The 17905-nt window shown below is 36.6% G+C and overlaps 1 protein-coding gene across 6 annotated transcripts in view; it reads right to left on the bottom strand.

Moving 5' to 3' along the window:
• lilli (AF4/FMR2 family member lilliputian) overlaps window positions 1-17905 on the bottom strand; it is a 1088977-nt gene that overhangs the window by 373972 nt on the left and 697100 nt on the right. For all 6 annotated transcript variants that reach the window (XM_069839798.1, XM_069839799.1, XM_069839800.1 and 3 more), the window contains one exon: window positions 16494-16608. In XM_069839798.1, the coding sequence (XP_069695899.1) occupies window positions 16494-16608 (115 nt within the window). The remainder of the gene's footprint in view (window positions 1-16493; window positions 16609-17905) is intronic.

Below are 17905 nucleotides of genomic sequence, written 5' to 3'. Positions count from 1 at the left end.
TGAGGTGGGGGAATCAAAGAAGGTGATTCTTCTTTAGGCAACCGTGTACAGCTTTTACCAATTTATATTTGATTTAAATTACTGTGTTACGATGTCCAGTGTAAAAGAGTTCTTGTTGGAAAAAAAAAAAAGAGAAGTATAATAAAAAATTTGTTAAACCATATAGGACTGACAATTCGAGACTTCCGAAGCTATATTTATAGTGAGGATCACGTAAGAGTAGTTCCTAAAAGGCAGTCTCTTCAGTGATCTGGTATAGATATCACAAAAGAGGGTAAAATCACAATGTCATGTACTGATATACTGCAATAATAATAATAATAATAATAATAATAATAATAATAATGTATTAACAATATCAATTTCTTGCTTCTTTACTTATTTACCATATCCCATATTTATGTTGGGAGGTATTTTCTCAATGATTCAATAATATGTGAAAGAGTAGGCCTATATTTTTGTCTTGGACCTCTAGCACATTATGTTGGTAATTAGTAGATTAATATGATCTAATATTAAAATGTATTTTGTCTGACAACATGACACTTCACTCCTCTAATTAGTTTACGATTCACGAAACCTAACCTACAAATGTATTTTGTGCGAGATCGTGAGTATTTTCTTGGTTTCCGCACAAAACCAATCCGCGTTAAGTCTAAAATTCCACATTCAGTATTCCCAACCTAACACACATAACAATTTCCCTCTTCTTCGCTTAAGTGACATATTGATTTTACTGCTTTAGGCTTTTAACATATTATTTTTAGAGACGTTCAATATAGTAATAATTATAAATTGGAAACTTACCACTGCAATTTCACCTAAATTGCACTGTTAATTATTGTTTTTAAATATTTGCAAAAATAAAGTAAACTCTACAACTCCACTAAAGTTACTCATTCGTGATGCAAGTAACATTAAGGAAGCCGTGAAAAAATCAACAAGATTCCAGACTCATCATAGACTGGGGGAAAAAAAAGACAGACGTATATCACGGCCTGCTGGAGAATATAGTAAACACAGAAAACATTTTAAAGCAACAATGTTCAAGATAGATATTTTTGTTTTGCAAATTTGGCGTCATTGAAGAGAAACCAAGATGGGGATTTCATTGCAACTAATTAGAAATTCCTCTTTCAGGTATGTAATAAACGATCTTCGCACAAAATAATGTACGATACACGAGCGGTATGTTTTCTTTCAATTCTCGGAAATTAAAAAAGCTCAACTACGTTTCGCTTTTTCAAACTTTTCCTCGAACATGAAAACTTCAACATACCGCTCTTGTAACGCATATTACTATTGTTTGATAACGTGAAATAGTTAGTACGAATTCCGAAAACGGAATAACAATTTGAAATGAATACCTTAATTAAAATATATAGCTACCCCTAAATCGCTGCCATGCTACTTCCTCTCTTGGACATTTTAATAAAAATCTCAACACTAAAAAATATATTTCTGTCTATTAGCCACGTGCATGTTTCAGTCCGAGTAGGTCTAAGTCTATAAGTTATATATTTTTTTAATTACACTTACCTGAATCTAGTGTTAAAATGGAATCACAACGCAACACAACTGAATTATGTACTATTGATATTAATATTACTAATTAATTATTAATTAAGTTCAAATTTCACAAGTTTGGTTAGGTAGTTTCATTTCATCAGATTCCTTCTACTGCAAACCAAAATTATTGCTGCCAGTTGTAGTATTTGTCAGTACTCGAAATTCGAAACGAAGTTGGTAAAAGAAAATTCAACCTGACATCTAGAAAATCACTGTAATCCATTAGTATATGTAGTAACAAGAGAAAAATGGTTAGGTTTCACCCTTAGCGTATTAAGTAAGCTGAGCCGACTATATATAACTATACCATTGGAAAGAAGAAACGTACGAGACCGGAAAAGCGATGAATGATACTGATAAGCTATGATAGTAGCAGTAGTAGTAGTAAACGAGATCAATCATCCAACAGCTTCACATCAGATTCGATTGTCTCTCTGGAGTTCTTGGGTACTTCTATACACCTTTCTTGTATCGTCATCAAGAGATCCATTAATATCTTGTTATTTCTTGATTCTAGTAACGATATTTAAAATATTCGGTAAATTAAAACAAAAAACATTTTATATTATAATTTTTTTAATGTGTAACATTATCACACATTTAGACAGATAAAATATTACGCATCAAATGAACTAATTACAGTTCATCAATAAATATTTGTCGAATTATTTACGGTCACTTTCTTTGTGATGTCTATTTCAAAGAAACGTATGATGATGATGATGATGATGATGATGATGATGATAACAACAACCCACGTTATCATCCATTGACCCAACAATAATTATTACACTTATTTAGGCAGCAATCTTTAACCTTCAAATAACTTTGCTTTTAACCGGCGAAGGTTCCACTTTCTCGAAACCAACCAAACATTTTTGAAGACCTAGGTTTATGCTGTCTCATCTCACTTTCTTTTATTGTGTCCAACAATAATTCGAGAAGAAAACTGCTATGATCAGACTTTGAGCAATACGTCGTTTTGTGCAGGTCTGCTTCATACACTTCAAACAGCGTCTTATTATTATCAAATTAAAATTACCATATTTTATTTGCATACTCCTCGGATGAATCGTGTCGATTATAACGCATATCAAAAAAATCTATATTATGAAAGAGTAATGGAACGGAAAAAATTCTCTCCGGCGCCGGGATTTGAACCCGGGTTTTTCAGCTCTACGTGCTGATGCTTTATCCACTAAGCCACACCGGATACCCACCCCAGCGCCGGACAGAATCGTCTCAGATTAAGTTCCAACTCTTGGGTTCCCTCTAGTGGCCGCCCTCTGCACTACGTCATAGATGTCTAGTTGGCCGGGATCCGACGGAATAAGCGCCGTCTTAAATCACAAAGTGATTTACGCATATATTATTTTAATGTACCGAAGTACATGTGATATTTCCATGCAGATATTCTGCGTCATCATACGATGAAGGAGTAATGGAACGGAGAAAAATTCTCTCCGGCGTAGGGATTTGAACCCGGGTTTTTCAGCTCTACGTGCTAATGCTTTATCCACTAAGCCACACCGGATACCCACCCCGGCGCTTATTCCGTCGGATCGCGGCCAACTAGTCACTCATAACGAGTGTATCTCAGCACATGTGTGGACTTCAGTCCTACGTTCATAGACATCTATGACGTAGTGCAGAGGGCGGCCACTAGAGGGAACCCAAGAGTTGGAACTTAATCTGAGACGATTCTGTCCGGCGCCGGGGTGGGTATCCGGTGTGGCTTAGTGGATAAAGCATCAGCACGTAGAGCTGAAAAACCCGGGTTCAAATCCCGGCGCCGGAGAGAATTTTCTCCGTTCTATTAATCTTTCATCGTATGATGACGCAGAATATCTGCATGGAAATATCACATGTACTTCGGTACATTAAAATAATATATATAAAATCTATATTGCAGCTTCAAAGAAAATTCTGCAAAATTACAGACGGCATGTAACAAGAGTACAAAAAAATAAACGGGAACATGAAGATGACGTCTTACCACTTTCGTAACAATTCAGTTTAGTATCGTGAATGATAAAATCCTTTATAGTTTATTTTCTAGAACGATAATACAGTTTGTCCCATTCGAAGGTAGCCCCGTTCGTTTAAAGAAAGTACAAGTACGAAAAAGTACTGAAGTACCATGAGATTATCACAGTAGGTGCTGAAAAATGTCCTCCCTGATGAGAGTTAATACACAACTGAACATGATGTCGCATGTTTCTGAAGGTTGAAATCCTTGAAATATTTGCTACAGGAAATTAATGTTATCGGGGCTACCTTCGAGCGGGATACTCGGTACTCTTCACGCGAATAAGTCCATACGTCTAAACTTCCTTATGACTACAATATTTTGTTTGGACGCACGTAATACTTAACTTACGATAACTAACAGTGACTGAGCGTTACACAACTACGTAACGTTGCTTAAACAGAATGGCTCGTGTTCATTTGGGTAGTTAAAAGCCGCTACCTCCATGAACTAAGACGAATGAAAATAAGTATCTTGGCATTCAATGATATCTACATAAATTATTACAAATAAGAAGACAGCATTTAGAATTCTGGAATATGTACAAAAGGCATTTCCTGTAATACCAAATTTAAGATATTTCACTTCATTAATAAATGTTATGTTTTATTTAACGACGCTCGCAACTGCCGAGGTTATATCAGCGTCCCCGGTGTGCCGCAATTTTGTCCCGCAGGAGTTCTTTTACATGCCAGTAAATCTACTGACATAAGCCTGTTGCATTTAAGTATACTTAAATGCCATCGACCTGGGCCGGGATCGAACCCGCAACCTCTGCCACAGAAGGCCAGCGCTATACCAACTGTGCCAACCAAGCCGATCACTTCATTAATAAATTAAACTGTTTAAGTAGACATGTTATAATTAATTTTTTCACAAATTTACGTAAAATAGATATGTATATTGTAATAATTTCTAACGTTTTTATACTTACTAAAATCGGTGTTAGAAAGTGATATAATTTTTCACGACCATCACCATCATCTTCAAGGCCTTATGGTTTGTTCCGTTTACAGAAGATACCCATCTTTATTCTGGTCTTCCTGGTTTACAAAATAATGGGTGTCCCAATCTAACATGGGCTGCGTGCCGGTTGGGTCCAAGAGCGGGAAGGTCGAACTACATCACACGCATGTGGCGTGTTCCAGTTTGAGTCATTCAACCCTTGTAACAAAGAGTGTATACATTTAGAGTGCAAAAAATATGACTCAGTTGTCCACAGCTGACCACTAACGGTTAATATGTCTGACTGAAATAAGAGGACTCTGGTTCATACCTTGGTTGGAATTGCTGACAGCCAGATGAGACCAAAAATTCGCCATGATGACATTCTCCATATAGTTGAGGAAAACATCGGAATAAAACCCAATCCGGTATCAGCACAAAAGGGAGCCCACGTCCGAGTGCAGCTCCGGATCAACAGGTAAAACGCGCTTAACACCTGAGCTACGCCGATGACATCACTCGTCGTAAACCAATTGCAGATTATTCATTCATTCATAGTGTTCTGACCAAGGGCAGGTCTTTCACTGCAAACCCAGCATTCTCCAGTCTTTCCTATTTTCTGCTTCCTCTTTGTCTCCGCATATGATCTATATAACTTAATGCCATCTATCATCTGATATCCTCTCCTGCTCCGAACTCTTCTCTCGTTCACCATTCCTTCCAGTGCATCCTTCAGGAGGCCAGTTTCTTCTCAACCAGTCACCCAGCTAATTCCATTTCCTCTTCCTGAACAGTTTCAGCATCATTCTTTCAAACACAGCTTTGTTTCTTACTGTGTCTGTCCATTTCACACGCTCCATCCTTCTCCATATCCACATTTCAAATGCTTCTATTCGCTTCTCTTCACTTGGTCGTAATGTCCATGTTTCTGCCCCATACGATGCCACACTCCATACAAAGCACTTTACTAGTCTCTTCCTTAGCTCTTTCTCCAGAGGTCCGCAGAAGATGCTCCCATTTCTATTACAAGCTTCCTTTGCCATTGCTATTCTTCTTTTGAATTCCTAGCAGAAGCTCATGTTACTGCTTATAGTACACCCCAAGTATTTGAAGCTGTCCACTTACTCTGCTGCCTCATTTAGAATTCGCAAGTTTACCTGCTTTACTTTTCTTCCTATGACCATGGTCTTCGCCTTGTTGGCATTTATCTTCATTCCATACAGCTTACAGCTGTCATTTAGCTGCAGTAGCATATCCCTTAGTATCGTCTCCTCTTCTGCTAACAACGCCCTATCATCAGGAAATCTTACATACTTTATTCTTCTTCCTCCTACTATCACTCCTCCCATCTTCTGAAAACAGTTTTTCCCTAAATTCTCCAAGTAGATGCTGAACAGGGTAGGTGATTAAGGGCATCCTGTCGTACTCCTCTTCCTATTTCACTTCCGCCTGACATTTCTTCTCCTATTCTGGCTTCGACTCGTTGTTTCATATAAATGTTACTGAACAGTCTCCTTTCTTTCCAATCCACACCAATTTTCTTTAGGATCCCCATCAGTTTATTAACAATTGGCATTCATTTCTATTCCCTAGTGTCAATATTTTATTTCTCGATAAGGTCAGATAACACAAACTGCCTATGCTATAACGTAAGTTTCTATTTTACGCATTTAATACAATAATTATACAGCCCTGCGACGAAAAAACTTTTAACATTTTCGCTTTCCTTATGTATTTTTGTGTGTTGAAGCCAGAAATGGCATAAAAAATTAGACATCACGCACCATTTCTACATAAAACTATATTTCATGTTGTTATGCTGGTGATTTTGCTGCATCCATCTCAGTGCTCTAATATAAAAATTTTGTACTAACCTGTTGCTGAGCATCAGAAATATAACCTAGAAGGCTGTGCGATGTACAAAGTGAAAGTCCTGAAGACTTTATCAGTTTGAATTCAATGATTTAATAACAGATTTAGGATTTCCTAAGGGAAAAGCTGAGCTCTTACGCTCCAGATTAAACGAAAAGAATTTGCTGGCATCAGGAACATTTCTTCATTGGTACAGGAGTACAGGAGAATAATTTACTCCCTACTTTTCACAAGAGAGCTGATATTCCGGTTTGATACAAATTTCAAAATTGTTTTATTTAACGACGCTCGCAACTGCTATCATATCAGCGTCGCCGGTGCGGTGTCCCGGAATTTTGTCCCGCAGAAGTTCTTTTACATGCCAGTAAATCTATGAGCTAGTCGCATTTATGCACACTTAAATGCCGTCGACCTGGTCCGGGGTCGAACCCGCAACCTCGGGCACAAAAGGCCAACACTCTACCGACTGCGCCACCCAGACCGGCTTAATATAAAAGTTTAATGTTCAGTACGACGTGGATGAATAGAGATTTCTATCGATTCCTCCAAAAGAAGTCTGAAAGCAGTGATCAATGCTTGTGCACAATGGCAAAAAGTATGCTTCGTGATCTGTTGATCATTCAGTACACCTCAAAAAAAAAAAAAAAAAACTTATTGAGAATTATGAACTGATTCTTGCAAAGATAAAATATAAAGGTCAGAACTGGATGATGTGTGGAGATCTGAGAGAGCTGTGAATGCTTCTCGGTAAGAAGCGGGGTATATTAAGTTTCCAAATTTCCTCTGTGAATGAAACAGCATAGCAAGAACCAGTTATTGGAAACTAAATCACTGACCAAAAGACAACATCTTTTGAACCTCACAAAGGCAGTGCAAAGCATTTGACTAAATGTGAGCTGTTAATTATGACAATCTAATAGCATAGTCTAATATACAGTCACGAAGCTTGAGTTTATGAGGGTACTAGAAACAATAGACTGTGCCGGTACTATTTCGTATTGTCTGTAATGAGGCGATAGTAGCAACTATCTATGGATGCATATTTACTACGTATTGAGCTTCGTGACTGTATATACTAGACTGTGCTAATAGTTTCTGTAAAATATATTTTTAATATTTGCCACAGGGCATGTTTCACTTCATCACTTTTCTCTACATTCACATTACTAACAGTGCCAAGGCAGAAAAACGGTACGTGATAGAGAAAATCTGAGCTCAGTTTTAGATTTAGCACATCAAGAAACTACGGTATAAATATAGCGTAAGTTTTTACAGAAGTTTTTACGACTCTTAATTTTGCAGACTTGTGTTATTTTATAAGTTCTAATTTCAGTAAAGTGTCAATATAAGATACTGTGACGACAACGTGAGATTCGATCTCACGACCGACGGAGGAGAGGCTAAGTCGGCCGTGTTTTGGGCGGGTTGCACGCGCATCTGGTGTTTGCGGAGAGAAGAAGGGGGAAAGAGTGATCGCGGCGGAGAGGAGGGGTCCGGATTGTTCGAGTGCTTTCTCTGGAGTGCTATCTGGACGCGCGTCGAAAAATCGCGAACTAGAACTTTCCAGGCTACGTCGCCGTGGTTATAAAAGAAGAAACGCGAGTGAACTCGGACAATGATTCATGATTAGTCAGTCAATAAGCCAGTCTTGTGTAGCAGTGAAGCCAGCTTCGAGACCAGAGCGCGACTTGAGTTGTGTCCGTAACTGTGGAGCCTGAAGCCCGGAGTTCGAGTGCAGTGGACCGCAGTTGGGGGACCTGAGTTCGAAGTTCAGCGGATCGTCTCTGAAGGTCTGTGGTTCGAGATTCTGTGAACGCGAGTGACTGAGCTAGAAGAACTAGCCAAGACAAACGAGCTGTGAACTGAGAACTGACCGTTCTGTGTTGTAAATAGTGCTTTGTAAATATTAGTTAAGATTAACAGTTCATTGTTGTTCGTAATAGTCCAAGTAAATTGTCATTGTCGTCTGTGGAGTGCATTAACGAATACTGTGTTACTGTGTGGAGAGCAAATCCTATTGTTGAGATAATAAAATTACATTGTTGTTCAGTATAATACGTTACAATACGTTTATTACTTGTATTAGGCATATTACGTGTTTATATGCTTGACACGTAAGTTTACTATTTACATAATCTGTAACACTTCCAATCAAACTTTGAAACCGCTGTAAAAGACGCTATTTCAATATGCATCATTAAAACAAATCGTGCAGCAGCAGCAGCAGCAGTGAACCGATTCCAGTGTTTATTGTGTTTTCATTTCCCTCCTTGAATTCTTCTTTCTTCCATTATTTATGTTACCTTTCTACAACAGTTTAATCTGAATTGACTTCTCTTCCTTCTCTCACATGGTGCCTGTCCAAGATCTGTTTCAACTCTTTCTACTTTCATTTTCTCAAATAACTACACTATTTTAAATACCTCCTTTGAATTTAATCTCGTACAATTTCTTTAAATTTAATTATTTTTGTAATCCTATTATTTTTTTTATTTTTCCCATTCCTGCAACTCTAGACGAACGTCTTAAAGAACTAGTAGTCTATTACTATCTGCAGTCCAAGTCGAAACTTTGGAAATAAGTTGTTATATAACTGTACCTTAGTAATTTGTTTATATTTTACTACCATTCGACCTAAATATTTTTCTTTTTGCTTGGATAATTCTTCCTCTAATTTCTTTATGCAATCTTCTCTTTATACTAATTTTAACCTAAGATTCCTGTACCGTTTGCATTTTATTATTTTTTTATTTCTCAAGACTCTTGATACAAAGTCATTCGGTCCGATTTCGGAACTTTCTTCTTTTTCTTCATCATCTTCATCTCCTTCTCCAATACACATATATTTTGCTTTATTAATTTTTATTTATAACCCCCATTTTCACATTTCTCCTTCAATTTCCTTGTCATATATTTCCAGTCGTCTGCATATTGTGTAATAACTACTGGATCTTCTGCAAAGTGTAACATGCAATTAATATAGTTTTCATAGTAATCCCGTTAATTTACTCATTTGTTTCCATCCATGAAGAGGTGCTTCCAAATGCACAGACTATTAAATAAAGAAATGGAGTTTACTATTGACATCCGAAGTTATCCCAAACCATACGAGCAAAGAATCAGTTGCAATATTCCGTATCCTCATTTACATCAGCTTTCCATCTTATCATCATCAGTTTAAGTTCTGTGCAAAAATGAGAGTAGTGTTATGGTCTGGCACCATAAAGGGTAAAGTTGCCTATTTCCGTGATACCTCTAATCCCGTGATACTTATTTTAAAAATTGAACGTCAGCCAAAGCTTTACCATTCGACCATAGCGCCAGACATCTTTCTCGAAACAGTGTATTTTTCGCCTACTTTTGAGACATCGGTGAACTTCCTAGCAAGATACCCAATCCTGTGACAGTCAGTGAAAAAAAAAAAACGTATCACGGAATTAGGAGTATCACGGAATCAGGCAACTTTACCCTACATATAAAAGTGCCTTACAAACATTTCAGTATAAGACAATAGGCAGTTTGTATTGGGAAGTGCGTAGACGAATGATTACGTATAAAGTGTCTGAGCATTAAATCACGGTCTAGTATATACAGTCACGAAGCTTAATACTTACCAAATATGCAAACATAGACAGTTGAAATATGCATCCATTGATAGTTGCTCACCACCAGGATCGCTACTATCGCCTCATCACAGATTCTTTCCCTAGCAGAGCATAAAATGTATTGTACTTTCGATATCGTGTTCTTTTGAACTTCCTTCCACTATTGAAATATGAAATACATAAGGTTTATATATTATTTTCATAAAATATATATTATGTTCTATAAACTCACCTTCCTGGATCTTTCGGAAGAAGGATAACTCTAACCTATTTTTCTTACAATTTATAGTAGTACAAACGTCTTCTTGTCCCATATTATTGTTCAAATTATTGTATTTTAGCCATTTACATTTATTACAACTGATAACGAACATTTCACAGTTTACTTAGCTTTTCACAAAAATGCAAAATACGGCACAGTCAATGCTTTTTTCGATCCAGACCAGGCCGTAATGTTTGTTCGGGTTTTCTATTTCAGTGTATGGAGCTCAGTGAAATATATTATAACTTTATTGCTTATCATTGCTAAGCTTTATTTAGTGTAATGTGTCCATAAGTTCCGTTTACTTCTTGTTGCATAATATGTTGCAGAAATAATTACAAAAATGTGTTATTTTAATATAAAGAGAATTTTACATGTTAACATAATCTGTTCGCGTCAACATTTCACGTTTAGAATGGAAGCTATTTTGAGGTTTAATAAAAAAGAATTTATATTGTGATTTCAATTTAGCACATCTACCTTCCTTAATTTTAGACAAAACATTTACCATATCACTCCTATGAAGTTAGTGTACGTACAATTGTGTTACTTCATCTCTTATGTAGTAGATAAATACAATAATTCAGTACTCAATTTTAGTATTTAAATACAGACAAATTGAATGTCCGGGGTATCATATATGACATTATGCTTAATTATAATGTAAGATTGCGAATTTAGGAATATAAGTTAAATATAGTAAACATAACCTATAATTTTCATATGAATGGCAAGGCATTGGAGATCACTAAATTTAGACAGAAAGGGGCAACTGGTACAGTAAACATAACCTATAATTTCAACATATCTAAATATCCGTGAGGTGCAATTGAAAATTACTGAATCGTGCATAAATGAATGTACAAGAATTTCGCAATATTTAATCGAAATAAAGGCAGGTATTACACATACGAACAACGTAATTTTCACACCATAAATAACATTACATCTTAACTCGCAAGTAAATTATGTCTGAAATGTCTCATAATCATTGTTTTAAAATGTATTAATGGAATTACACTACATTTTAGAGAAACATATGTTACTGTTTATGCATTCCAACTAATTTATATGGTTGAAACGCCGCCCTTCGTGATCGGGTTAAGCGAGTTACATGGTCTACCTTACGGCCTCTATTAGATCACGATGGCTGTGGCACGGTCTATTGTTCCTAGTACTCACAGCGCTCTAAGCGGCTAGCAACTATCGCGAGATTTGCAAAAAATCATCCCAAGCTTCGTGACTGTATATACTAGACTGTGATTAAATTAATAATAATAATAATAATAATAATAATAATAATAATAATAATAAGAAGAAGAAGAAGAAGAAGAAGAAAATAATGTACGCGACAAACACCACTCGTCTCAAACCGCTGAAAACCTGAATTTATTTGGAGATTTTATATCCAATTTTAATACATGGGAAGAAGTCTCTACATACGTTTCCCGCGCGTTATTTGCCTTCTGCCTATTAAGATTGCTTGCCGAATTCTGTTATTTATTTATTTATTTTCAACACATTTGTTATGAAAGTCATTTTATAATTAGGTGTTTTATCTGCAATATTTCGTATCGTTAACATCTTTCACAAGCTATCAACTCTGGATGACCATATTCTAGCCTTTCTAATTTTAATAAATTAGCCTGAAGTTAAAACATATTGAAATTCAAAATCTGACTACGACCTTTAGGCACACGAGAAAAAATGCACTTGATCCTAGAGTCTTTACGGTAAAAGAGCAACATTTGGAAATTCTGTGTTAAACTTAGTCCGGTTAATTAATACTCCTGTAATTAACTCCTTTGTATGTAAACGCACCGTGGCTCTGAAAAGGTACGAGGAAAATCCGATTACATGGATATTAGCCGGAGTTTCAACCACGCTAGCCTGAAGTCTGCAAGCCTAATCATACGAGTACGTACAGAGTTTCATTTCTTTATGATACGGGAGATGTGCACTATGATACAATACGGTTTACTAGAATGTCTGATATATATTAAGTTCTAACTATAGTCAACACATAATTTCAATTTCCGGAGACAGAGAAAGGAAGGACGATTTATGGATGTATACAAAATTCTTAACGGAGATAATTTTTAGGTTATTCTGAATAAATACATTCTTACCGATTTACATTGATGTGAACCACATCTGATTTTTCGTCAGTCTTCTGTACATATCCTCTTGCACAGAAAGAATGAACTATCATGCAGAAACACATTATCGTTAAGTATCAATGATTTTGTTTCCTTTGCGTACAACAAAATAAAATACTGAGCAAAAGAAAAATACAGAAGATAAACTTGCGAATTCTAAATGATACAGTAGAGCAAGTGGACAGCTTCAAATACTTGAGGTGTACTATAAGCAGTAACATGGCTGCTGCCAGAAAGTCAAAAGAAGGATAACAATGGCCAAGGAAGCTTTTAATATATATAAAAAAAAACATTTTCTGCGGACCTCTGGAAAAAAACTAAGGAAGAGACTAGTAAAGTGCTTTGTATGGAGTGTGGCATTAAATGGGGCAGAAACATAGACATTATGACGAAGTGAAGAGAAGCGAATAGAAGCATTTGAAATGTGGATATGGAGAAGAATAGAACGTGTGAAGTGGACAGAGAGAGTGAGAAATGAAGCTGTGTTGGAAAGACTGGATGAAGAAAGAATTATACTGAAACTGATGAAGGGGAAAAGGAATTGGTTGGATCACTGGCGAGAAGAAACTCCCTACTGAAGGATGCACTGGAAGGAATGGTGAACGGGAGAAGAGTCCGGGGTAGAAGAAGATATCCGATCATAGACGACATTAAGATATATGGATCATATGAGGAAACGAAAAAGAAGGCAAAAAAATAGGGAAGATTGAAGAAAGCTGGGTTTGGAGTGAAAGGCCTGTCCTTGGGCAGAACACTAAATGAATGAAATGAATTGCAAACGTAACAAAACTCTAATTACTTTTCTGATCTAACTTATTCCAGCACAGCTATAATTTATTATTGAGAATCTAACTCATGTTCACAAGAAATCCATTTGCTGAAAATTATTCCGCGATTTTGCTACTTAATCTGCGGCATAGCTCTCACGCATATAGGCCCACTGTATCTCTATGCCATAACATCTTGTAACTACGACAGGAACGAATTTAATACCTATAGAATGTTCGAAGTTTAGAAAATACCATTAGGTATATAGCCGTCTTCTTAGTGGACATCCCTCTTCTTTGTAATATAACGGAAATAAGTTATTTACGTATTTTATAACATTAAAAAACACAAGTAAATCTAAACACTACAACTAAGTACTGGTTCAAATATAAACACTCTATACTGCTCATAAATAGCTATAGAGTATAGTACTTTATGTTGCATTTCCAATAACCTAATAAATGGAATGTATTTACTTCTGTTATCTTACATATGCTATGAAATACGTAAGTAACTTATTTTCGTTAAACAGGGGGGATGTCCAAGAAGATGCCTATATACCCCATGAAACTGATCAAGAAGAGGAAAAGGAATTTGTTGGGCAGAACACTAAATGAATGAATACTCAATGGTATTTACTAAACTCCGAACGCTCTATAACAAATATAAGCCTAAATAAAAATATCACATAACGTATATTTCATTCAGCTGAAGACGAATTTCGACAAGAATTCCATTTGCTTCCGACAAAATCCGAGCAACATTGCAATATTTAGAGATGACGTCACACTCCGACTGCGATTCTATCATTCCTCAAGCTGGGGGATGACCATTTTGAGGATTACTTAAAATGGCTCGTACTCATCCAGTTGCTCAGATTCGGCACTGATATTAGGCAAAACTTCGAAAATACTATCTTAAATTAACTTATATCGTGACGAAAAGAGAGTTTCAAGTTAATTTATTCGAGTATTATAGGCGTCCAAAAATATATGTAAGATGAGCCGTCTAATTACTCGGTATTGTAATGGTAATTTCGTAAACTTTGTACAACTCGTAACAGGAGTATTACTGGACAAGAGTTCTTGATTCATATTACTTATTATATTTAGCATATCAATTCTACATATTTCAATATGTTAGAAATATTCATTGTGTGTGTGTGTTTGCAACAACTATAAAGCTTACACGAAGTGCAGTACTTCTCTACTGCAGAAGACAAACGGTGTCATCGCTGAACAGTTGGGTAAAGGAAAGATCTATCGCACGAATTAATGCTACAGGGTAATCATTTTATTTGTACTCCAATTTTTATTGTACCTGAGTTTTTGAACGTACTTTCCTCCCACCACTTCTACTAGTAAACTTCCACCCGTACTCCACACAGAACCAAGGCCGCATATGGAATCAAAGTCGTCATACGGTCACAATATACAGTACTGAGTGAGTATAGTACGTTCCAGAAATATGGTCGTATTCTTCAGTGAATAAAGTGCATTCATTATTGAATCATTTATTCGCACAGGTACTGTGTCCGTTTGGTTACGTCGCTTCCCGGTTTCTCCCACACGTTTCTACTGGCCCCTCTGTAAAGGCTAGTGCCTGGCCTGTTAGCTCTTTTCTGAAAACATTTGCTGTCATGAATTGGACGACTACGGAATATTATACAACTGTTTAAAATAATTTAAATAAAAGGGCCTCGTTAAGTGACTGTCACGTGATTTCCCCCCCCCCATTCTACGATACTGCGACTTAACTATTTGAACGGACAGCAGATAGCAATCTTAGTAAATTTATCTGTGCGAATTGGGCAGAAGTGAAGATTGAACTTACAATACGTAAGGTACTCTGTTATACAGTAGATACAGAATTATTTCAAGAGGCAGAGGACTATGATCCCCCCATGTCGACTGATGCTTTGCATTATTTCTTTTGGGGTTACTGTAAAACAATTGTGTTTGTTAAATATTCTACAACAATAGAAGAATTAAAGAATTATATTCCAGAAACAAAAGATTCAATTTGAGAAGATATGCTTAAAAACGTCTTCGATAATATGTATACAAAAGAACTGAAGCCTGTATCGAAATGAACGGCCATCATTTTCAACAATTTGTTTAAATATCTAGATTTTTATTATTTTTCAATTTAAATGCACTATCCATATTGTATGCTAATATGCTGTAGACAGTGTACTATACACTGCATAACGAATACGTCCGCCCAGACAATTCAGTCAGTGAGTAAAAACACTTATTCTTCATACTGTACTGTATTTTGAGTAAATAAAAACCTAACGAAAATTATCAAACTGAAAATCGTAATAGTCCCTAGTTTACGTAAATGGATGCACTAATTTTCTTCTCTCCTGTACCTAGTAAAGTGATTTGTTTGCATTTCTCTCTATAGGTATACTACAAGCAAAACTCAGCTCGAACTCTTCGCGCCGCGCATGCTATACCCCTCTTACCCTCCTGCCGTAGGCTTGAGAACATGCTGGGAACGGGAGCATACGTCATCTGCGCGAGACACGTACGCCCATTCGTTTCTGCGTACTGAGATTTCCTTGTTAGATGCCTATAGTATCATCAAACTACGGTCGTGGAAACGGGTAACATGGTGTTTGCGGTTTTCACCCGTTAATCCAAAGATATAGCCAGGTTAATATAAGAAATGTTAGTAAAAACAAAATGATGACCCGGTATATAGCAATCACTAAACCGATAAATTTTGTTTTCCAATAGTACTTAACAGGACTCTTTTCTTGCCATTAGCCTTTACAGAGGGGCTAGTAGAAACAGGTAGGGGGGAAACCGGGATTCGACATAACCATTCGGACGAATAGTACTGTCTGAGCGCCAGCTCTGAAACCGCGGCAGGAAAGTGGCGTGGAACCCGGTAGACTGTACTATACTTGCTGTATCACGTTCCTCCGCTACCCACTTCCTCATACGGCACGCTTTCAGAGCTGGAGCTCAGACAGTACTTGTACAAAAATAAAATGGTGGACAAGTACATTTTAGATGCTGCATTAAAAAATTCAATTTCTTTGTCAGGATTTATATTTGAATTGAATTTAACAAAATACGAGCAATTGAAATTACCTCTTACTTTTGTAAAACCTTATCTTATAATAAATAATTAACTATCATAAGGAAAAGTGGTGGGGTTAAGTACACCTATTCCGCAGCCTTTTAAGTTTTACGATGTTTTTCAAATTCTCCTGGATCATTTGAAATGTTTCATAAAGTCAATGAAATTATCGAAACATTGTTGGTACTCACCCTGACAGGCGGTCCGAAGAATGGCGCCCCCACATTTTCGGTTTCGCGCTCCGCTTGAGATGACATCTGCGCGCGCGCCTGTCGTTCCCGCTCCCGCAGTCGGTCGCGCTCCACACTGCAACAAACACAAGACTAATATTAGACCTGCTAACACACACGTTCACACTTAACAACAGCAACTAACATACAATTAATGTAACTTCGAGCAGATCGAAAACTCACTGGAAATTTAAAATTAAAATGGAAAACTAGTTTTAAAATACTCAGCTAAATGGTGTCGATACTTAGTTGTAAGTACATTAAACTTGTTACATAGTTACAATTTCATGTACATTAATTTTCTTGCATAACTGCATTTCTCCGCACACTGAATTCAGTGCTACATTCATCACATAACACTCACATCAACACTGCCAGCTAATAACAATTCCCTGTACATTATTACCGCAAAATCTCTATTCGCACGTAAGTTCAATTCCTTACACAGTATCATGCTACATAATTACGTCTCCTAATACCGGATATATCTCTCTCGCGTCACTCAGTCTAACATGAAATTAAATTTCCTACAAATCTGTACACAATGTCCTGAAAAGTAAACACACGTTCCAACAGTGTAAAGTGATTCCAGGAATAGGCAGATGGAATACAACCAAATACTCTGACGACGAGGAGGTGTAAGAGGAGGAAAAGTTATATATGCTATGGCAATGCGTAACTGACGAAAACTAGAAATTTGAACTTTAACATACATACATAACTGAAAATTTAAACTATATCTCCTAACAATCAACTGCAGAAACATCATGTTCCTCTGTAGAATAAATTAATATATATTTTTTTAAATTACTAAAGTGTTTTATAGGAAATCATATTCTTCGAAATAAAATGTTCCTCAAAATACGCTCGTGCAAGACAGATCCAGAAGTGAGAATAGAAAAAAAAAAAAAAGATATGTAAGCAGTACTTTTCCACTCACACAAGGCATAAGGGCAGAGTCAGCACCTTCGGTTTGAGTCCCGGATTATCTCGCGGGTATGACGGAGGGTAAATTAATGCCAGCAGCAATGCAAACACGGCATGAATATGCAATGTGCTGGCCCGAACGTGTCTTGTTATCGTTTCAGCCATAGGTAAGAATTTTAATGAACAAACACCCACAGCCCTGAAATATAAATCAGATTTCTGTCATGTATTACGCATTTTTAGAGTTCTTAAAACAACTAAACATGAAATTGTGATGTCAGACGAGCTCACATACACATCCCAACAAATGTGTGGAACCTTACATAGAACCTTAAATAACAAAACCAGAAGAGACGTTTGATTAAAGTTTTGTAAAGTGGTTATGTTCCGATGTTGTTCTATAGTTGCGATAATAATAATTATTATTGGACACCTCATAGAAGTGA

The sequence above is a fragment of the Periplaneta americana genome, chromosome 11 (genome assembly GCF_040183065.1).
Source record: "Periplaneta americana isolate PAMFEO1 chromosome 11, P.americana_PAMFEO1_priV1, whole genome shotgun sequence".
NCBI classification, from domain to species: Eukaryota; Metazoa; Arthropoda; class Insecta; order Blattodea; family Blattidae; genus Periplaneta; species Periplaneta americana.
Note: the sequence above shows the minus strand (reverse complement) of the source record. Positions and strands in the feature narration are given on the sequence as shown.